General features: G+C 36.9%; 1 protein-coding gene and 1 pseudogene across 1 annotated transcript; both read left to right on the plus strand.

The window, feature by feature from the left end:
* The first annotated feature begins 587 nt into the window (after positions 1–587).
* LOC102210559 (polymeric immunoglobulin receptor-like) lies at positions 588–13,662 on the plus strand. Its single transcript, XM_013913485.1, has 11 exons — positions 588–930; positions 1,016–1,336; positions 1,459–1,758; positions 2,871–2,947; positions 8,134–8,251; positions 8,456–8,782; positions 9,074–9,394; positions 9,481–9,774; positions 11,835–11,879; positions 12,244–12,333; positions 12,429–13,662. Exons 1-11 carry the CDS (start codon positions 588–590, stop codon positions 12,467–12,469), a joined length of 2,277 nt encoding a protein of 758 aa, XP_013768939.1. The 3' UTR covers positions 12,470–13,662.
* Positions 13,663–18,017: 4,355 nt separating this feature from the next.
* Positions 18,018–19,627, plus strand: LOC102204908 (polymeric immunoglobulin receptor-like; annotated as a pseudogene).
* The last annotated feature ends 227 nt before the right edge of the window (positions 19,628–19,854 follow it).

The following is a 19,854-nucleotide window of genomic DNA, read 5'->3' on the forward strand; positions in this document are numbered from 1 at the left end:
TAAGAACAATTGTGGCAGCGATGATGATGTTCTTATTAAAACATCTGAATCACGGAAAAGCAAATACAGGATCAATGATGACAAAACAGCACGAATCGTCACAGCAACCATCTTTGATCTTCATTCCACGGATGCTGGGAAATACTGGTGTGGAGTGACCAGAACTGGAATAGATATCTACACTGAAGTTAAGCTGGAATTGGTACCAGGTAAATAAACACATGGACAAACTGAATTTAAAAAAGAAAGTTAAATCTACTGCTTTTACCTGCTATTTCTGCTATAGAATCAGCATACTATTAAAGGAAAATGAAGACTTACCAAAAATTAATTATTTGTTGAATTCAAGTGAAATTTGTGTATATAAACCATGTGTTACTGTAAAGGTTACAAGGTAACAACACATAAAAACATGACTGATAAAACATTACTTGCGTTTACTGCTAAAAATATGACCTACTGATGCATCTCATTTTTAGTCATTATAAATGTTTCAGTTGGTTAAGATTTTCTTAAGATCATTACAATCTTGTTGCAGCAAGCTAAATAAATAAAACATCATATCTCTGGTTGTAGCGTGTCTTGTGATGCTATTTATCTTTTTGACAGACAGCTGCTGTAACAGTGTGACAAAAATTGAAAGTTATGCAGGATATTCAGTGTCCTTCAGTTGTCTATATCAGCCTCAGTACCAGAACAACCTGAAGTACATCTGCAGAGGAACACGGCCCTCCATGTGTCTGCAACAGGCACTAATCACCTCTTACAACAAAAAAAATGGACGATTCAGACTTAACGATGAAAATATGTCAACAAAATTCACAACAAAGATTAGCAGTTTGACCCAAAGTGATTCAGGGCGTTACCTCTGTGGCATCCAAAGAAACTCTGACCTGCATCTTTTCTATGCTTTTGAGCTGAAAGTTAAAGGTGAGCATTCATAGTAACGTCTCATTATATCAGCTGACAGAAAACACTGCTTTCTGTAAAATTAATAAAATTATCTTTTTGACAGACCGCTGCTGTGATACTGTGACCAATATTGAAAGTTATGAGGGATACTCTGAGTCCATCAATTGTCCTCATGAGAATCAGTACCAGAACAGCCTGAAGTACATCTGCAGAGGAAACCAGCCCTCCACATGTCTGCAGGATGCACTAATCACCTCTAACAACAGAGAAAATGGACGATTCAGACTTAATGATGTAAAAATGTCAAGAATATTCACAGTGACAATTAGCAGCTTGACCCAAAGCGATTCAGGGCATTACCTCTGTGGTGTTCAAACAAACTCTGACCATGATGTTTTCTCTGCTGTTGAGCTACGAGTCAAAGGTGAGAGGTCATAGTAATATCTCATTATACCAACCAGAACAAAACAGTTTCTTCTAAAAGACTTTTTAAAAAAGTTGAATATTTTATGAGTCTTTAATAGTTTTTCTCTTTCATTCTGACAGAGTGGTGCTGTGTCACATCAACTGAAATAACAGGTACTGTGGGACAGCCACTAACTCTGCAGTGCCCTTATCCTTCACAACATCGGGATAACAGGAAGTTCCTCTGTAAGGGAGACCACCGCAACAGCTGCAGAGACATGGTGACGAGTAAAAGCAGATTCGCACTACAAGGCGGTATTTATTCCAACTCTTTCTCAGTGACGATCACAAAGTTAGAAGAAGCAGATGCTGGGACATACTGGTGTGGGTCAGACTCACAGTGGAGAGTTGGAAACTACACCAAGATTCAGCTGTCAGTCGGTGAGATGAACACATTTAAATGAAGGAAAAATGGACAGAGCTATGAGTTACTACTATTTAAGCATAACTACAGCTGGTGATTCAGTTATTTCTAGTGTGATAGAATTATAACAACTCTGCCTTCATAGTGTTTCACACAAAGCACAGAATATATGCCAAACGGAACTAGAGGCCAGTTTTTTGTGGGGGGTTTTTTTTTTTTACATCTTCTTTACTGGCTGGTTTTTCTACATTAATTAAGTAATTAATTAATTAACAGTCTAATTTCAGTTGTGTGAATAGTTTAAGATTCTTGGGGTATCAGTCAGGACCCTCTGCACTAGTCATTCTACTAAAATGTGATTCTTGTGTTAAAATAAAGTTTCTAAGAGAACTAAGAGGGTTTTTTTTTCTCCAACAGTCTTTCTGCAGCATACCAGCACTGTACCTTCTACAGTAAAAACTGCTGGAAAAACTGTACCTTCTACAGTAAAAACTGCTGGAAAAACTGTACCTTCTACAGTAAAAACTCCTGGAAAAACTGTACCTCCTACAGTAGAAAATCTTGTAAAAACTCAAACTTCTTCAATGAAAACTCTTGGAAAAGCTCAAACACAAACTTCTGGTCAACCTGTTAAAGGTACAGTATATACAATATGTGTTTTTCAATTCATTAATGTTGTGAGGTCAAGTATGTTATCACTCCATAAGCTTTGGTTACTTTTATATTTTCATGGCTACAGTTACAGTAAGTCCCTTGGGGGTGAATGTACGTCACACCAAAATGACCCTAAGTGCAAAAACAGCTATGGTTGTGTGCACCAGTAGTCAACAGCTGCAACTATTAATAAAATATAATCTAAACCCACAGTTCTGCTAAGTGTCTTTCAGAAAACCATAAAAAGGAAGTTTGTATTTTTACTGCATTCTGCTTTTCAGATTCAGCACTTTATGTTCCTTTCACCGTTCCCCTTGTGCTGCTGCTATTGATAGGCATCCTTGTGGTTGTAGTTTACAAGTGGAAACATTACAAAGTAAAAGGTATATTTTACATTCATACACATGCAGAAAGTCATCCACTCAAATGTGCATGCGAAAAGAGCATAACCGTGTTTTCTGCTGTGTGTTTTCAGAAGATGAAGCCACTGTGGACACAAATGCACCCAAGGCAGAAGGTTTAGAGGAAGTGATTGATGCGATGGAAAATGATGTAAGAAAACTAAAGTACAAATTGTGTCATATCTATAACATGTCTCACCATAAACTTACAGGATAACGCAAAAAACAAACTGATTCTTAGTTGTGTTTAATACAATACCGTGCAAAAGTCTCGAGTCATTAATAATTTATGTTTTATTTAAAAAGGCCCAGACTTGTAATTTTTTTTAATTGCCCTTAAGCCACAGTTCTCCAGGAATTCTGAAGGTCTTTCAGAGTTATTCATTGGGTGTGGTTTTTTTTTCCATTCAATTTCAGTCCGGTCCTTGTATCTGACCTACTCTAACTCAAGATGTTTGGTTCTGAAGCAAAGTATTGAACAGAGGCATTGATAACTGTCAGTCCATTTTGTTTATGGGTTTTCTCTCTAACCTCATTATTCTTGAGAGCATTATATCTCAGAGATCCCTGGAGGAAATTACCTACAAAAACGTCAGAATCTTAGCTAAATGCTCCCAAAACCGTTCAACAACTACCAAACACAGTCAAGACAGCAAAAGATGTAAACACAAAGCACGGATTGTTCAACGTACATGGATATGCTGTTAAGTGCTGAAAGCAGACATCTCACAGATTCCGAAACTGTAACTGTCTAACCAAAATTCACTGAAGCAGCAGCAAAAGACCAAAACTACACTTCACATTTGGAAAAACATTGTAATGAATTCCCTGTAACTTTTGGTATGTTTCTTCAACCACGATAGAATTGCACTTGCTGCAGAGCTCTCTGTGTACTCCGAGAACAGTTTCCCATCAAAAGTCTTTATTTTCTGCCTTTTCCCTTGCCCTTTACACACCAATCTACTGTTGTGTACAATGTTGTCGGTTGCGGATTTTTAATTATTTTAATTAAATGACCTCTGACAAAGCCTTATTTCTGCTATTCAGTGCTGAAGAAATTAAAACTTTCACAGATTAGGCCAAATTCTGCCAAACTACAAAACCTTCAGCTATGTCCCTCATAAAACCTCTGTAACTCTGATATTGCTGAGGTGAAGCAATATCAGAGTTATTGCTGAGCAATCTTTGCCCAGGTAATGTCCATATATTGATTTGTGGGTTCCTTCAGTTTTTAATCTACTGCAGCATATTTTTAGGGGTTTATGCGCTATAAAAAACCAGGCCTGGAATAACTTCTGTATATTTTTTAGCTTTCTTTTGATACCAAGATTGTTTACAGAGTTTGTATTTGCAGAGAAATGGTCAATTCACCATTGGAATGTGATTTTTAAACAGGAACCTCAGAAACATCCCTGGGGCTTAACAGACTAACTCAAGAATAAAAAACTCTAATTATGTGAATAGTCAACCAATATAATGGAAAAACCTTTAAAGTTAAAGACAAATTAAAATCAGTGAGCACTGACATATCATATGCCATAAAACTTTTCTAACCATTTCTCAATACCGTAAATCAAGAACAAGTGAAAACACTTTTAGTCAGTCATTTAAACTGATTTACACCAGTGACTGCAACACTGGGTAGTGACTGAAAGAATGAGATCACAAGTAAATGTGGTGGAAAATGAAGTCTTGCTGCCTTCTCCTTTAGAGGTATGTGCGGAGTTCAGTAATTCGAGTTGGGCTCGGAGCAATCCTGCTACACCCCAACAATGAAAAATGTCTGGCACCATGCAACTTATTTGCACTAATTTCAATTCAGTTTATTATAAAACAAAATCACAAAAGTAGTCACACCTCAAGGCACTTGAGTAAATGTAAGTTGAGATATATAAGCTTGCCTGTGTGTGTGTAATCATGAGCATATAGCCATTGTTATACTCATTGGTGGAAACTTGCATTAAAAAGGCAACTTTAGTTTGAATGCAGGAAAATACTTTTTAAAATCTTTGCTTCATAATAGATTCCAAAATACATAACTAACATTGTGTGTGTTAACTGGTGTCTGAATAGATTTATGGAAACCAAGAAGTTGTGATGTACTCGAAGAAGCAGACCTCCAAACAACAGAGTGCCTGTGCCCAATATGAAGATGAAGAACAAGACTATGAAAACTTCACAATATTTGAAGACATCTACTGTAATGAAAATTTCCACAAAGCCAATAGAAAATAATCAGTCTAAGGAGTTTGGAAAGGAACATGTCTGGACTTTAGAGAATTCCACCAATTGCTCTTAGAACTGAAGAAGCTTCTCGGATGAGAGATAAAACATGTTCAAGAAACTTCCAGATGCTTTTCTTTCCAGCTCCTTAGACTGCGAAGACCTGGATGAACCTTCACAGACATAAAACAAACAGAGTGTTAATATGAGGTCAAACCGTTGGTCTTACCTGTATAGAGATTAATCTACTTGATTGATCATTAACAGTTACACAACAAATCTCAACATATAGTGATCCAGCCGTCTTATTTTCTCAGTGAAACTTTGTTGTGTTTTCTGTTTTATCATCACTTCTTACTCTTTTGCTATTAGCTTTAACTTTGATTGCTTAGTGTTAACAGCAATCTGCAGTCTTTTCATGAAATTGAACTCAAATGCAAACGACTAACACAAGTGCAAAGTAAATAAATAAGCAAAGCAAAATGAATTCCAATGTTGGACCATTTACTAATAAGTTTTATAGAACAGTCATTTTTAAATCTTTTGTTTATTTTTGCCCTATTTTAATGTAAATTGCCACATTGTCAGACTCCTTCAGTTCCAGATATTTGGGCAGAAATCGAGCAGTGAAATGTTAAAAAGTTATGTTTACTAATTGCAATTTTGATGTAATTTTTCTTTCTGTTTGTTGCAACTGAAAATTACCAGGTGCAGTGCTTTTATTTTATTAACATGGTAATGCTGTATTTAGCTTAAATTTATAATAACATTATTATATTTTTATTATTATTGTACATTTATTATTACTTCATATCATTAGTTGACATAAATTAGCCTTTTGCCTTAGTAAACAAGAGCATAGCACTATATTCCCGAGATATGTAAAGTAAAAAAAAAATACACCGAAAGAAAAGGAACAGAAAAATCCACAGAACTCTTGACCTGATCAGTTACTCAAACTAATCCAACCTTTTCAGATTTGTAGAGAATTTGTTGCTGCTTGACTAACATCATGAACTTTATTTTTTTCCACCTCCTCTGAAGAAAATTAAACATTTTTTTCAAAAGTTACACTTTCAGTGTCACTTGTTAATGTGTCACTGTGAGCACTCTGCTGGTGCTGTTTTATCACTTCAAATACCCTCTTCTCTTGGATATTAGCATATATCACTGGTGAGACTGCTTAAATCTATTTGTGAGTGAAGAAGTAATCTCTGAATTTGTGGAAATGTTGACACAAGTTGTTGTAGCATTCAGTCCTTCACTCTGACAAGTTATCAGCCAACATTAACGAGTTTGCTCAGCATACTACATCCCAAAACTGCAAGGTTGCAGCTCTTACAGTCACACCTACCTGCTAATCACAGAGTAAAAAATGTTTAATTTTACTCACCAGACCTTGAGTACAGACGTCTTGTACTAGTTGTGCTACATAGACCTCTTCAGCACATTTTGCTGTTTTGAAAGAAACAGCTGATGAATTGTCAAAAAAAAGTCTGAAAAAATATGTAGAAAAGTTACCAAAAGTTACTTTCTGTGTGGAGTTCGAATGCTGTTTCCAACCTTGTATGGGTTCTCTCTGGATTCTTCCCACAGTTCAAAGACATGCTACGGTTTACCCTGCCCTTTGGCCTATGACGTCTAGGATACATTCCAGACCCTGAACTGGATAAGAAAATGGATGGATGGATTTTTTTCCCCTAGTTATTTAAAGACTATGGCACTACATGGTGAGGAGCTAATGAGCTTTAAACTATGTAAACTGGCAAACTCTGATAACACTATTGGAAATTTTTTATGAAAAATAAATAAACAATAACAATAATGAACCTGATCCTGGCGAGATATAGTTCAGCTCACTTCAACACACAGCTTGAGCTCTTGAACCAGTCTCTAGGAGAGGGCCTGGATTCTGTTCAAATCTGGAGTTGCCCTTTGTGAGAGGCGGCAGGCAACAGCTGACAGTTCAGAATACCCAGACCTCTTGAATTTACTTTGTGTGGGGACTCTGTCATCTTACAAGGAGACATTAACTCTCACATGAACAATTAAGAAAACCTGGAGGGGCATGAAAGAGACAGACTCCCTGATCTAAACCTGAGCAGTGTGCTGTTATTGGACTTCTGTGCAATAAATAAAAGTTGGCTGAAACCACATTTTTCCTATAACTAATTTCATGCTCAAACATAAGAGTGTCCACGAGTGCATGTGGAACGAGTAAAACCTAGTCTGCAAGTCGACCTGAATTTACAAAACTTTGGAATACAAGGTATGTTTTTTGTTTTTTCACAGAGAGTTTTACAGATAAGAAGCTTGCCTTAAAAAATAAATGCACTGAAAAGGAGACAAATGGAAGTGAGTAGAGGCAAAAGAGAATGCGTGAATGACAATGAGACAGGTGTAATGGTCACTTTTAATCAGAATCAGAATCAGAATCAGAATACTTTATTCATCCCGAGGGAAATTAGGGTTACAGCAGGCAGCACGCTAATGGCGCATGCGCACTTACAAAGGAACCTTCTGACCAACTTTAGACAAACATCACATTGGGCAGACATGTCAGAAGGTAGGCTGATAGGAAAAACAACGAAAATACACTACATGAGGTGAGAGGAGGAGAAAAAAAACTCCACTCAGACTGAGCTCCTAATGGGAGAACAGTTTGATAACAGAAAAAACACCTCAGCACAAAAGCACATGACTATCAATACACCATAGAAACACAAGACAAGCAACAGGGGCGGGTAAAGGGTAAGAGAGAGCCGGTGTAGACAGCGCATCCGGTCCTGCAGTATATGTGCGCTGGTCCAGTTGACTGCTATCTTCCCTGGTAGGGCACAAGCATCTGGGGATTGTTTTCTGAATATTAACAAACCAGGAAATTAATGAACTGAGAACACAGCACAATAAACTTCAAACACAAATGTTTCTCAGATATACAAAATTAATTTCATGCAATGTAGCTGTTTCACTTTTTTTAACAGTGATGTTTATGTAAAACGTTTGAATACTTCCTCTACCATAAGAGGATATATGTCAGCTGTTTCAAAAATGACTGCTAATTACTTTTAGGGAAAGCCCAAGTAAGAATGCTCTACCTCCTCTGTGTTAAAGGTCGAATTCCACCCTTCCTTTCAAACTCCTGTGGCAAGAAGGAACTCCTATTGTGTGCATAATATTGTGTGCAACGCAAAGATGTGGAGCCTTCAAAACCTGCTTTTCATCCTCTGCAGTAAGTCCTTTAAATGAGTAAATATATAAAGATTAACAACAGATGTAGTTTGAATGGTACGTTTTACTTTTTTAGTACTGAGGAGCTGTATGACACACCCGGTATTGTTCTTGGTAATGTCTTTATACAACAATAGCATTGCTATCACGACAGCTGACATGACAAAATTTAAATTATTTTGTTGTTTTCACATTATCTTTCTAGTTTCTCTGAGATGTGCGACCAGTGCAGTAGGGGTGCTCAATGTCACTGGATATCTGAGAAGAGAGGTTAACATTTCCTGCTCTTATGATCTGGGTTATGAATCATATGAGAAGTACCTCTGTAAGAACAGTTGTGGCAAGGGTGATGTTCTTATTACAACAACAAACCCAGTGAACTATAAATACATGATCCATGATGACAAAATAGCACGAATCTTCACAACGACCATCTCTGATCTTCGTTCCATGGATGCCGGGAAATACTGGTGTGGAGTGAAAAAAATTTTCAAAGATGTCTACACTGAAGTCGAGCTGAAACTAGTAAAAGGTAAACAAAAACTTGGTCAAATTCTGTTGCACACTGAAAGCGAGTTACGGCGAGTTACAGGGATTCAGGAGTTACAGTTAAAGATAAGGAATTCATAGATAGTTTCTGTTTGTTCAGCATTATCTGTTTCTCTGCTGTAAAATTTAAACCACTATATGAGCATCAAATGATGGAAAACAGTCACAAGTTTAGAAATGTAAACTTCCTCATTGAGTTGAATATAAAATCCTTAAGTTTTATATACAGCTGTTTGTGTAACATGTCTTCTGATGCTTTTACCCCTGTTGACAGACCGCTGCTGTGATACTGTGACCAAAATTCTGAATTATCAGGGATATTCAGAATCCATTAGTTGTCCGTATGAGCGTCAGTACCAGAACAGCCTGAAGTACATCTGCAGAGGAAACCGGCCTTCCACATGTCTTCAGCAGGCACTAATCACCTCTGACAACAAGGAAAATGGACGATTCAGACTTGATGATGATAAAATGTTAAAAAAATTTACAGTGAACATCACCAGTTTGAGCCAAGAGGACTCAGGGTATTACCTTTGTGGTGTCCAAAGAAACTTTGACTTGGATGTTTTCTCTGCAGTTCTGTTGGAAGTTGAAGGTGAGCAGTCAAAGCTTCTGTGCATTTAATTACATCAGTTGAATATTTGATCATTCTGAAATAATCTTTTTCTTTCATTTATACAGAGTTCTGCTGTGTCAAATCAACTAAAATAAATGGTACTATGGGGCAGCCACTAACTTTGCAGTGTCCTTATTCTCCACAACACCGGGATAACAGGAAGTTCCTCTGTAAGGGAGACCAGCACAACAGCTGCATGGACATGACCAATCAAAGCAGGTTCACTGTCCATGATAATGTTTCTTCCAGCTCTTTCTTGGTGATGATTGCAGAGCTGGAAGCAGCTGACGCTGGGACATACTGGTGTGGGTCAGATTCACAGTGGAAAATTGGAAACTACACCAAGATGGAGCTGTCGGGTGAGTTGGACACTTTTATACGGGATAATGTAATGAATAGATTTGTATGCTATGTTCTTACTTGAGATCAGTTCAGTTGTCGAACCACAAACTTACCGCTGCTGGTAAATCACTCTGAAATAATAATTGTTGGAACAGGTATTCACTGCCACTTGTGATTTAAATTCTTTGCATGTAAATTCAAAATCAGTGCTAAGAACTCAGCAACCACGCATGCAAGAAGTCATCTGTTTGCAGATTCACACAGTTGCAGGTAACTCTGCTTTTGAAGCTGAATCCTGGCTTCTCCAATCAGCTAGCTTTATATAGTTTGAAGAGTGGAGGCCAAAGTATGAGGGATCCTAGTGTGAATGGTCACTTTCAAAGTAGTGATGCCACAGACTCTGTGATGTACTGATTAAGGTTACTGTTCTAAACCCTAGTTACACTATGGCAGCAACATAAGCGCTGTTTTAAACCATATTTGTTTACAATTACAGAAAATTAGTTTTGCTGAATTAACTATTAACACTCATATTGTTTGCTCTTTAGCAGTCAATTCCTATTCCATATGTTCAAAATTGTAAGTCATTTTTGCTAGTCGTTCATGTCTTTATACAATGACAAGGCCATCAGTACACTTTTTTGCCTTTTAATAGCCTTATTTCTTCGTCATTTATAAACTCTCATAACATCTTGAGTACAAGCGACAGCTACATTACATTTTTTGGGCAGAAAAGCATCTTTAAACTCCATAAGCACTCTGAATGTCACACTCGGAGTAGAATTTATTTTTGAACAATTTTTTGTTTCAATATCTGACGATTGATGTAATGAGGAGTAAAACTGTGGAATTTTAAATACATATATATACATTGAAAAACATAAAATTGGGTGGTTGTCACATTTACAAAAGTCTACCTTGTAATAATTTCATGTTTCTATGGTGAACGTAATTAAATCATGTAGGATCTGTTTGAAATTCAACAACTTAATTTGTTCTTGTTGAGATGACATGATACAATCTAGTAAGAGTGGTTAGTTGCCCGGACTCACGAAATTCACAAGATCACACAAGATTTCAAACTGCAGGAAAATCACTGGAGTTATGAAAGACAGAAAACTACACACACACCACGTGTATGCTATCGCTATTTATTATGGTTTAACCTGTCAAGGACAATAGTGTACAGAAAATTCTGCATCAAGCCTTGTAATTCATAGCTTTCCTACTTTTGTTAAGCCTCAATTGACAGCTTGTGGCATGATGGTTAGTGCTGTTGCCTCAAGCAAGAAGGTTCTGGGTTCAAATCCACAATCTTGCTAGTGTGCAGTTGGTTCCCTCTGGGTATTCTGGTTTCCTCCCACAGTTAAAAGTCATGCAGTTATTAGAGATAGATTAATTGGTGATTCTAAATAATGTTAACCAGACTCTAGACTTTGTTGAACATTATGTAATATGAAGACAACATGTAGTATTTAAGTAACCAAGTGAAAATTAATGAATGGGGTGAAAGTTATTGAATAGTGTTGGAATAAAGTGACAAAATTGTGAAAGATTAAAAAATTCCAAGAGCTCAACTTACTTCATCTAAACATGTGCCAGTCATGTTTTATCAGCACAATATGCACAGGTTTATTGAATATGAATAAGTTGTGTTGAAAACTGTGTCAACTTTGAGGGTCATATCACTGTGTACTGTACACTTCTCTTTGCTACAGTATCAGGAAAACAATTGTGAAAGACTTTTTGGCACCATGAAATCTAGAACAAAATCTTTGCTCTCAGCATCTAGAAGTATAGCAAGGAACCAAAGACGGTATTTCTGGTTGCGTTGCAACAGTAGTGCTGATCTAGACAGTGGTTGTGCCTTTTTCCTATATTTTAATTTTTAGTTTGATTCAGTTGACTGGAACAACAGTTTGGGATTCTTGTAGGATTCAAAATATCCCTTCAGTCGTGCCATGTTGGCATCAACATCATAGGCTGAAACATAGAACAGAGCAATCCCACAGATGTGTGAGTTGCCGTGGTCATTTTTTTAATGTCATTGTTGAAATAAAGTTGCTTTCTCCTACAGTTTTTCTGCAGCACACTCTGGGAACTCTGGAAACAAATAACCCAGGTAAAGCTAAAGATACAGTATATGTGTCTGTTAGTTAGCTGCTAAATGCTATGACAACAGTAATAGCAAAATAAGTACATTTCCACAATATAATTAGGGTTAACATGTGGTTTTGAGTGCATGCTGGGCCTTTAATTCAAGCTAATGTAAAAAAAAAAAATCTAATTCAAATTAAAAATCAAATGGATGTGTGTATCAATGCAAAAGTTAAGTTAAAATACACATAACTTTTAATAAAAAGATAATGAAACCATTATGTAAGCTAAGCCCACAGTTCTGCTGTTATGCCTGTGAAAATTGAATGCTTTGGAAAATGCTTGCTTTAAAAATGTTTTTACAGTGTTCTGTTCTATTTTTTTTTCAGCACTCTATGTGGTTTACATTGTAACCCCTGTGCTCCTACTGATGTGTGTCCTGTTTATTCTTTATAAGTACAGATGTTCCACAGTTAAAGGTATCATTTACATTCATATACACAGAGAGATCCTTACATTCAAATATGGAAAAGCATGCAAAAAAGTGTAACCAAATCTAATGCTCTGTTTTTAGGTGATGAAGCCACAAGCAGAAATACCCAAAATAAGCTATAGAGCTCAGAGGAAGCGATGGGGGCAGCAGAAAGTGGAGTAAGAGAAGTTTAAAGCCTTAATAGAGTTTTGTTTCTTTAATACACGTAATTATAAATATAGGGCATAAAATAAATGACTGATTTTTATTTTTAGTTGCGTTTAATATGTAAAGTTTATTTGTAATGTAGCACAACTGGAATTTCATGAAGTCTCCCATTTGGAGTCATTGCGCATACATTTTTATTTTTGATGCTGAGAAAATAGCAAAGTGATGTATGAATGTTGATGAAATCCACACTATAACATGGGTTCAGTCTCGTTCTGTGACAGTAGGCAAACAGCTGAAAGTCACAAAGGTCAATATAATTGCAATTGGAAACTTGAATTATGTATTCAAGAAAATAACTTATGTACAAGAGAAGTGCTCCCCTGGCCTTGTTTAAGTTCTATGTGGGTTTCTGACATTAATTATTGATGAATGAGTATATCATAGTGCAGTCTTTTATTGTGACACATAGGGGAGGCTATCGGCCAGCAGCCTGCACTTACAGAACCATGGATACATAATTTATGTGCTGCTGTTTTGATAATTTCAGTCTTTGTGTTTTAGATTCTGTATTTAAAGAAGTATCAACTGTTTGTACTTTCTTCAGTTTTCTTTAAATATATTACAAGTCTGGAGAGACATACGTGTATCTTCCCTCAGTAGTGGAGGTATACACTTGTATGCAATGACATACAATGACAAACATTCTACACTGGCTGTAGTGCTACAATAGAACATTCAAAAATGTTTCCATGAAATCCCAAGTGTCTGTAATACATGTCACTCATAGTTCTGTTTATTGTGTTGTTGTTTTTTTTAATGGAACTCAAGAAGCTGAGATGACTGGTAGCCACTATGAGGATATCGGTGGAGATGAAGTATCTATCAAAACTTTACCAGAAAAAAAAAAATCTACCGTGATACAAAATTTCAGCAGAAGACTGTTTTGTTTTTTGCTTGATTTTCATAACAAAATCTGCTGTTTTTATAAAATTGTAGAAAAACCAGAATATAAATTATCAACATGAGTGTAAAGAGAATTAATAAGCAAAGCAAAAAAAAGTGCATGGAATTAATTTTAAGTTTAACAGTAGAATTATTTTTGTTTAGCTTAGTATTATATTTTACTGATGCATTCAAAGAAAAAAGAAAGAAAATAAAACACATGTCCACAAAACTGTTTAACTGGTCAGTTTTTCAAAGCACCTCCAGCCCGTTGCAGACGGACATCCTTCAGAGGAGCCAGGAAATTAAACTTCCTTCCTTAGCTTTCAATGTCACTGCTATTGTGTAGCAGTGAATACAGTTATTGTGGTGGAGTATTTAAATAAGTGTATTGGAAAAGAATCCTGTTACTCATGAACTGTTATCAGATTCTCTTCATGTGTGTTAATTTTAAAAGCTAACTTTATAAAATTAATAATAATAACTCCCATTTTAGAGATAGAACATAAATTGCTATTTAGAAAGTTGTTTAAAATAGTAGGTTTGATTTTCCTGACTAACTATCATGGACTTTCCAGATGACAGAAATATATGTGTGTGTGTGTGTGTGTGTGTGTGTGTGTGTGTGTGTGTGTGTGTGTGTGTGTGTGTGTGTGTGTGCGTGCGTGTGCAGTCTCCTGGAGAAGCGGGGTAAAGGTAGCTGAGGTAGTGTGTCAGAGAGGAGGATGCTGGAAAAAAAAACTCCTCAGCTTCGGGGACAGTCCATCTCACCGTCTCACCTCATGCATTAATTTTATTTACTGTGTCACTTTCTGCCTATTTGCACTGTGATAGCTTAGTTGGTGTAAAGTGAATCCTGTGACTTTATTTTTAATTGCACTGACTATATAAAAGGCACACCAATTTCCTTTTGGATTAAAAAAGTTCTAATCAAATATTTGATTTACTCTGCTTCTTAAGTGTGTGAATTCAATAGTTTTACAATACATTTGATAAGGATTATGAGAAGTACCTTGAGAGAAGTACCTGTGTAAGAATCACTGTGGCAGGGATTATGATTTTATTATAACAGCAAATCTAGTGAAAAACAAATATGCAATTCATCATAACGTAACAGTGTCTTCAAAACTCCCACCCCTGATCTTCATTCTACCAATGCTTAGAAATACTGGTGTGGGGGTGACCAGAGCTTTGAAAACTATCTACACTGAAATAAAGCTGAAAGTGTTACCAGGTAAATAAGAGCAAACTAAAATTCAATTGTACATTGAAAGTGAGTAAAATGAGAAAATACATATGTTGGTTCAGTTGGCTGGAGTGTGATCAGAAGAAAATGACATATTCATTGTTTAACACTAAGAACAGAATAGGAGCTAAAATGTACTAGAGAAGCGAAATCAGTTGTTGGTCTCTGTTGACCTTCTATCATAAGGTTATTTGTGTTGTTGCTTATGTTACACACACTGTGATGTCTTCAAATGTCCACTGTGTTTATGAATTAGGAAGAAACAGAACTTGATGCATTAAACTACAATTATCATCATATTCATGTTATTCTTTGAATACACAGATACGCATATCTTTGAATAACAAAACAGCTTGTAAATGGGGGAAATTCTTTGCACATTTGGGTAATGTGCAAAGATCATTGGGATTATTAATGGGAATCATGAGAGTTGCATCACGACAAAGAATGTCTCTCTGTAAACATGTTTACTAACTGAATAGGAGAGCGACCATGCTGCTGTTGACCTGTGACATTACTCTGAACAGAATGCAAGATTTCATGTTTATACAGTAAAGTTAATAACTTCATTAAAACTGTGAAATTATTTTTCAGTTTCGCAAGAAAACCGATGTGTGAGACAGAGTGAGAGGTGTGTGAATCTCTGACTCTGGGTGTGATGGCAGCCCTAACTTCAAACAACACACATGTTAGACAGATGGAGACCCTCAGTTTCAAGAAGTGTGAACCTAAATTTCTATTTGAGGCTGTATCTTGTATGTGCTTATATTTCCCTATTTAGTTATGGTCATTGTTAAATAGTGTATAATTTGATAGTTTCTTATTTGTAATGCCCCATGTTTAGTTTACTTCCCCTCCTGATTCACCGTCTAAAATTACTGTTATCTTCTTGTGTCCACTTTCCCTAGTGACCTTGACCTGCTTGTCCCTTGTCTTTGTTTTCCCAGTGTTATTAATGCCCTCTCTGTGTTTCCAGCCAGTTTTAGATCCTGTTTACTCTTCTGTTTATGGATTTTTTACCACCCAAAATGAAGGCTCATTTGCATTAGATTTCCATGTGTCTGTATTTGGGTTCTAAACTCTGCAGTGTACATTAGCATTTTATGTAACCTAGACACTGATTCCTGTCTAATGGCCCTGCGAGGCTTCACTATAAGGAGAAGCTGTCTTGTTGGATATGAAACATTTCTTCAATCTTTACCTGCTGGATCAATATCACTGTAGAAACAGAACTGACTGATTCCAGAGACATATGAGTTTGACCATTTAAAGAGTAACAGTGGGTTTAGCATGTGATAGCTGTTGGTTTGTCGCAAACTGCCTCAGGCTGAAGGTGTTTAAGTATTCCATAGATTTAGTCACATAGGCAAGAGGCAATTTTCCACAGCCTTTAACTCTAAACCATAATGGTATCCAAATAGAAGAAATGTGGGATGAATTACAAAAAAGGAAAAGTGTTATGAGAAAAATGATATAGGCAAAATGACAAATCACTCAAAAACATCCTCTGAAAAATAACAGGGTTTGTCATATAAACAACATAACATCTCAACAAACAGAACAGCAAATCAGCGCAAAGCAAAGGGACCCTGGGGTGTAGAGCCTTACGCATATGTATATGTGGAAGACAAAGTGCCAGAGAGAAAAAAAAAGAGGAAAAAAGAGAAAAGAAGACAAAAAGAAAACAGAGGAAAAGAAAAAAAGATTGACAGAGTAAGAAAGAGCGAGAGCCCTCCTGAACCCTCACTTATGTTGACTGAGGTTCCTTGTACCTTTCCTCCTCCATGAAGTACAACCCATGAATCACATAACTTTCTGGGCATTCTACACAGACCTTATCATCCACCTTAGTTACAGTCATCTTTGACAGGTTTATGACCAAGGTTATGCCAGCCTTACATACGTGTGTAGGATGTAATTAATTCTACTTGACAAATTTTTATTAAAAATGGCTTACAATGCCAAAATAAACCATAAATCTAACTAGTTAGGCATTTTTACAACTTTGAACATTTTGTGGTGTCAATTTTATTATTATAAATTATGGCTCTTTTGAGACATAATTTATAACAGTGCCAGTGCTATTAACAGTGCCATTTATTGTGTGTCTTGTGCATTTGTCCTGTCTTCCTCCTCTCACCCCAACCAGTCGCAGTAGGTGGCTGCCTGAATCTGGTTCTACAGAAGGTTTCTTCCTGTTAAAAGGAAGGTTTTCCTTCCTACTATCTGCAAGTGCTTACTCATAGTCTCAGTCTGTCTGCTCTTCCTGGACTACAGCTTGACATTCAACACCATAATGCAGGGGTGTCAAACTCAAATACACAGTGGGCCAAAATTCAAAACTGGAACAAAGTTGCGGGCTAACATTAATATTTATTGAAATATATTTATTCCTCCAGATATAAGAATGAATCCTTTCTTATGAACTCAAACACGTTTTGCTGAAAAACTGAATATGGAACAAGCAAAGCTTAATACTAAACAATATATATATTAGCTGTATAATACCAGTAGGCCAGCTCTAATAGTAATTTGGTATGGCTTCGCGAGCCAAATGTAATTAGGCTGCGGGCCAAATTTGGCCCACGGGCCAGAGTTTGACACATATGCCATAATGCCAAACTGGACCACCCTCAGATTCTCCCTGTGAAATTCTCCTGGATCAAAGACTTGCTCACCAACTGGCATCAATCAGTCCGATTCAGTGTGCTCTCCTACTCCCTGTGTGTTTGGCACGCAGGGGCCACAACTGAGAACAGGAAGGCACCAGGGGTGGCTGCCCTCTGCCACCCCTGGAGGCCATCACCAACTCCTCCTGTCTCAGGAAAACCAGGACCATCACAGGTGACCCCTTGCAACCTGCATACCACCTGTTTGAACCCCTGACCTCTGGTTGGAGCTTCAGGTAAATCAGAGCTTCTTTGTGCAGCACGCATATGTCAACCAGCATGCAGCCTGTTTCAGTTGCTCCTGCTTTTTTCTTCATACTTTAACTTTTATTCATTTTTGTCTCTGTGTTTTACTTAGCAATAGAGTGGTAGTTTGTTTTAATAGCTTTCTCTTTAAAAAGGGATTCCTGCTGTCTACTATTTATTTTTTATTCCGGCAGGTGTGGAACACACACACAATTTCATTGTACATGTACAATGACAATACAGGGCTATTCTGTTCTATTCTATTCTATGCTATTATGGAAAGCTTGTGAAAACTTCTTTAACCACTAGATGGCATATGTCAGCTATTTCAGAAACCCAACTAAGAATGCTCCATCTGTGTTGATGGTCCAGCTCTACCCCTCCCTTCACATTACTATGGTGTTAAATGACACCTATTGTTTGCATGATTTTTTTAAACCTGAGAGAATTTCCTGTCAAGGCTCTATATGGACAAACTAAAGCAAAGATGAGGAGACTTCAAAACCTGCTGTTCACCTTTTGCAGTAAGTTGTTTAAACTGGTAAATAACTAAAATATAAAGATCAAAGGCTGATGTAGACCAAGTAGTACATCTATCTCTTCTAGTAATTTAGAAGAACAGTAGGCCAAACGCTTTTTCAGTCTTGGTAATTTCGTTATACAGCATTAACATTGTTAGTATGAAATCTCGCATGATGACCACAAAGAAAATACACACACAAAAACGTTTCACATTCTTTTTCCAGTTGCTCTGAGGTGTGTGACCAGTGCAGAAGAGGTGATCCATGTAACTGGAAATGTGGGGAGTGCGGTTAAAGTTTCCTGTTCTTATGATGAGGGTTACGAGTCTTATGAGAAGTACCTGTGTAAGAATGACTGTGGTGACAGTGATGTTCTTGTTACAACATCGGAATCAAGGAAAAATAAATACAGGATCCATGATGACAAAACAGCACGAATCTTCACAACAACCATCTCTGATCTTCATTCTGCGGATGCTGGAAAATACTGGTGTGGGGTGACCAGAACTGGAAAAGATATTTACACTGAAGTCGAGCTGAAATTAGTAAAAGGTAAACAAAGACTTCTTTTGCACACTGAAAGTGAGTTACAGTTAAAGATAAGGAATTCATAGATAGTATCTGTTTGTTCAGCATTATCTGTTTCTCTGCTGTAAAATTTAAACCACTATATGAGCATCAAATGATGGAAAACTGTCACAAGTTTAGAAATGTAAACTTGAGTTGAATATAAAATCCTTAAGTTTTATATACAGCTGTTTAATGGGTGTAACATGTCTTCTGATGCTTTTACCCCTGTTGACAGACCACTGCTGTGATACTGTGACCAAAATTCTGAATTATCAGGGATATTCAGTATCCATTAGTTGTCCGTATGAGCGTCAGTACCAGAACAGCCTGAAGTACATCTGCAGAGGAAACCGGCCCTCCACATGTCTTCAGCAGGCACTAATCACCTCTGACAACAAGGAAAATGGACGATTCAGACTTGATGATGATAAAATGTTAAACAAATTTACAGTGAACATCACCAGTTTGAGCCAAGAGGATTCAGGGTATTACCTTTGTGGTGTCCAAAGAAACTTTGACCATGATGTTTTCTCTGCAGTTCTGTTGGAAGTTGAGGGTGAGCAGTCAAAGCTACAGTGTATTTAATTACATCAGTTGAATATCTGATAATTCTGAAATAACCTTATTCTTTCATTTATACAGAGTTCTGCTGTGTCAAATCAACTAAAATAAATGGTACTGTGGGGCATCCACTAACTTTGCAGTGCATTTATCCTTCAAAACACCGGGATAACAGGAAGTTCCTCTGTAAAGGAGACCAGCACAACAGCTGCACAGATATGCTAAAGAATCAAAGCAGATTCACACTACAAGATGCTTCTTCCAGCACTTTCATTGTGATAATCTCAAAGGTGGAAGCAGCTGATGCTGGGACATACTGGTGTGGGTCAGACTCACAGTGGAGAGTTGGAAACTACACCAAGATTCAGTTGTCAGGTATGTTATACACTTTTGTACACACTATGATAATAAAATAAATATATTTGTAGGATATGTGTTTGTTTGAGCTCCATTATGGAAACAAAGAGTAGGTGATCATTCATTTGTCTGAGGTTTGATCTAATAAAAACGGTTAGTCCAGTGCTCCCCACCCAAAAAATAAAATAAATAAATAAACAAAAAAAAAACAACAACAACAACTGAGCCTTACTTACTACTGCTGG

Source organism: Pundamilia nyererei, unplaced genomic scaffold (assembly GCF_000239375.1).
Source record: "Pundamilia nyererei isolate P.nyererei 1_Seehausen unplaced genomic scaffold, PunNye1.0 scaffold00134, whole genome shotgun sequence".
NCBI classification, from domain to species: domain Eukaryota; kingdom Metazoa; phylum Chordata; class Actinopteri; order Cichliformes; family Cichlidae; genus Pundamilia; species Pundamilia nyererei.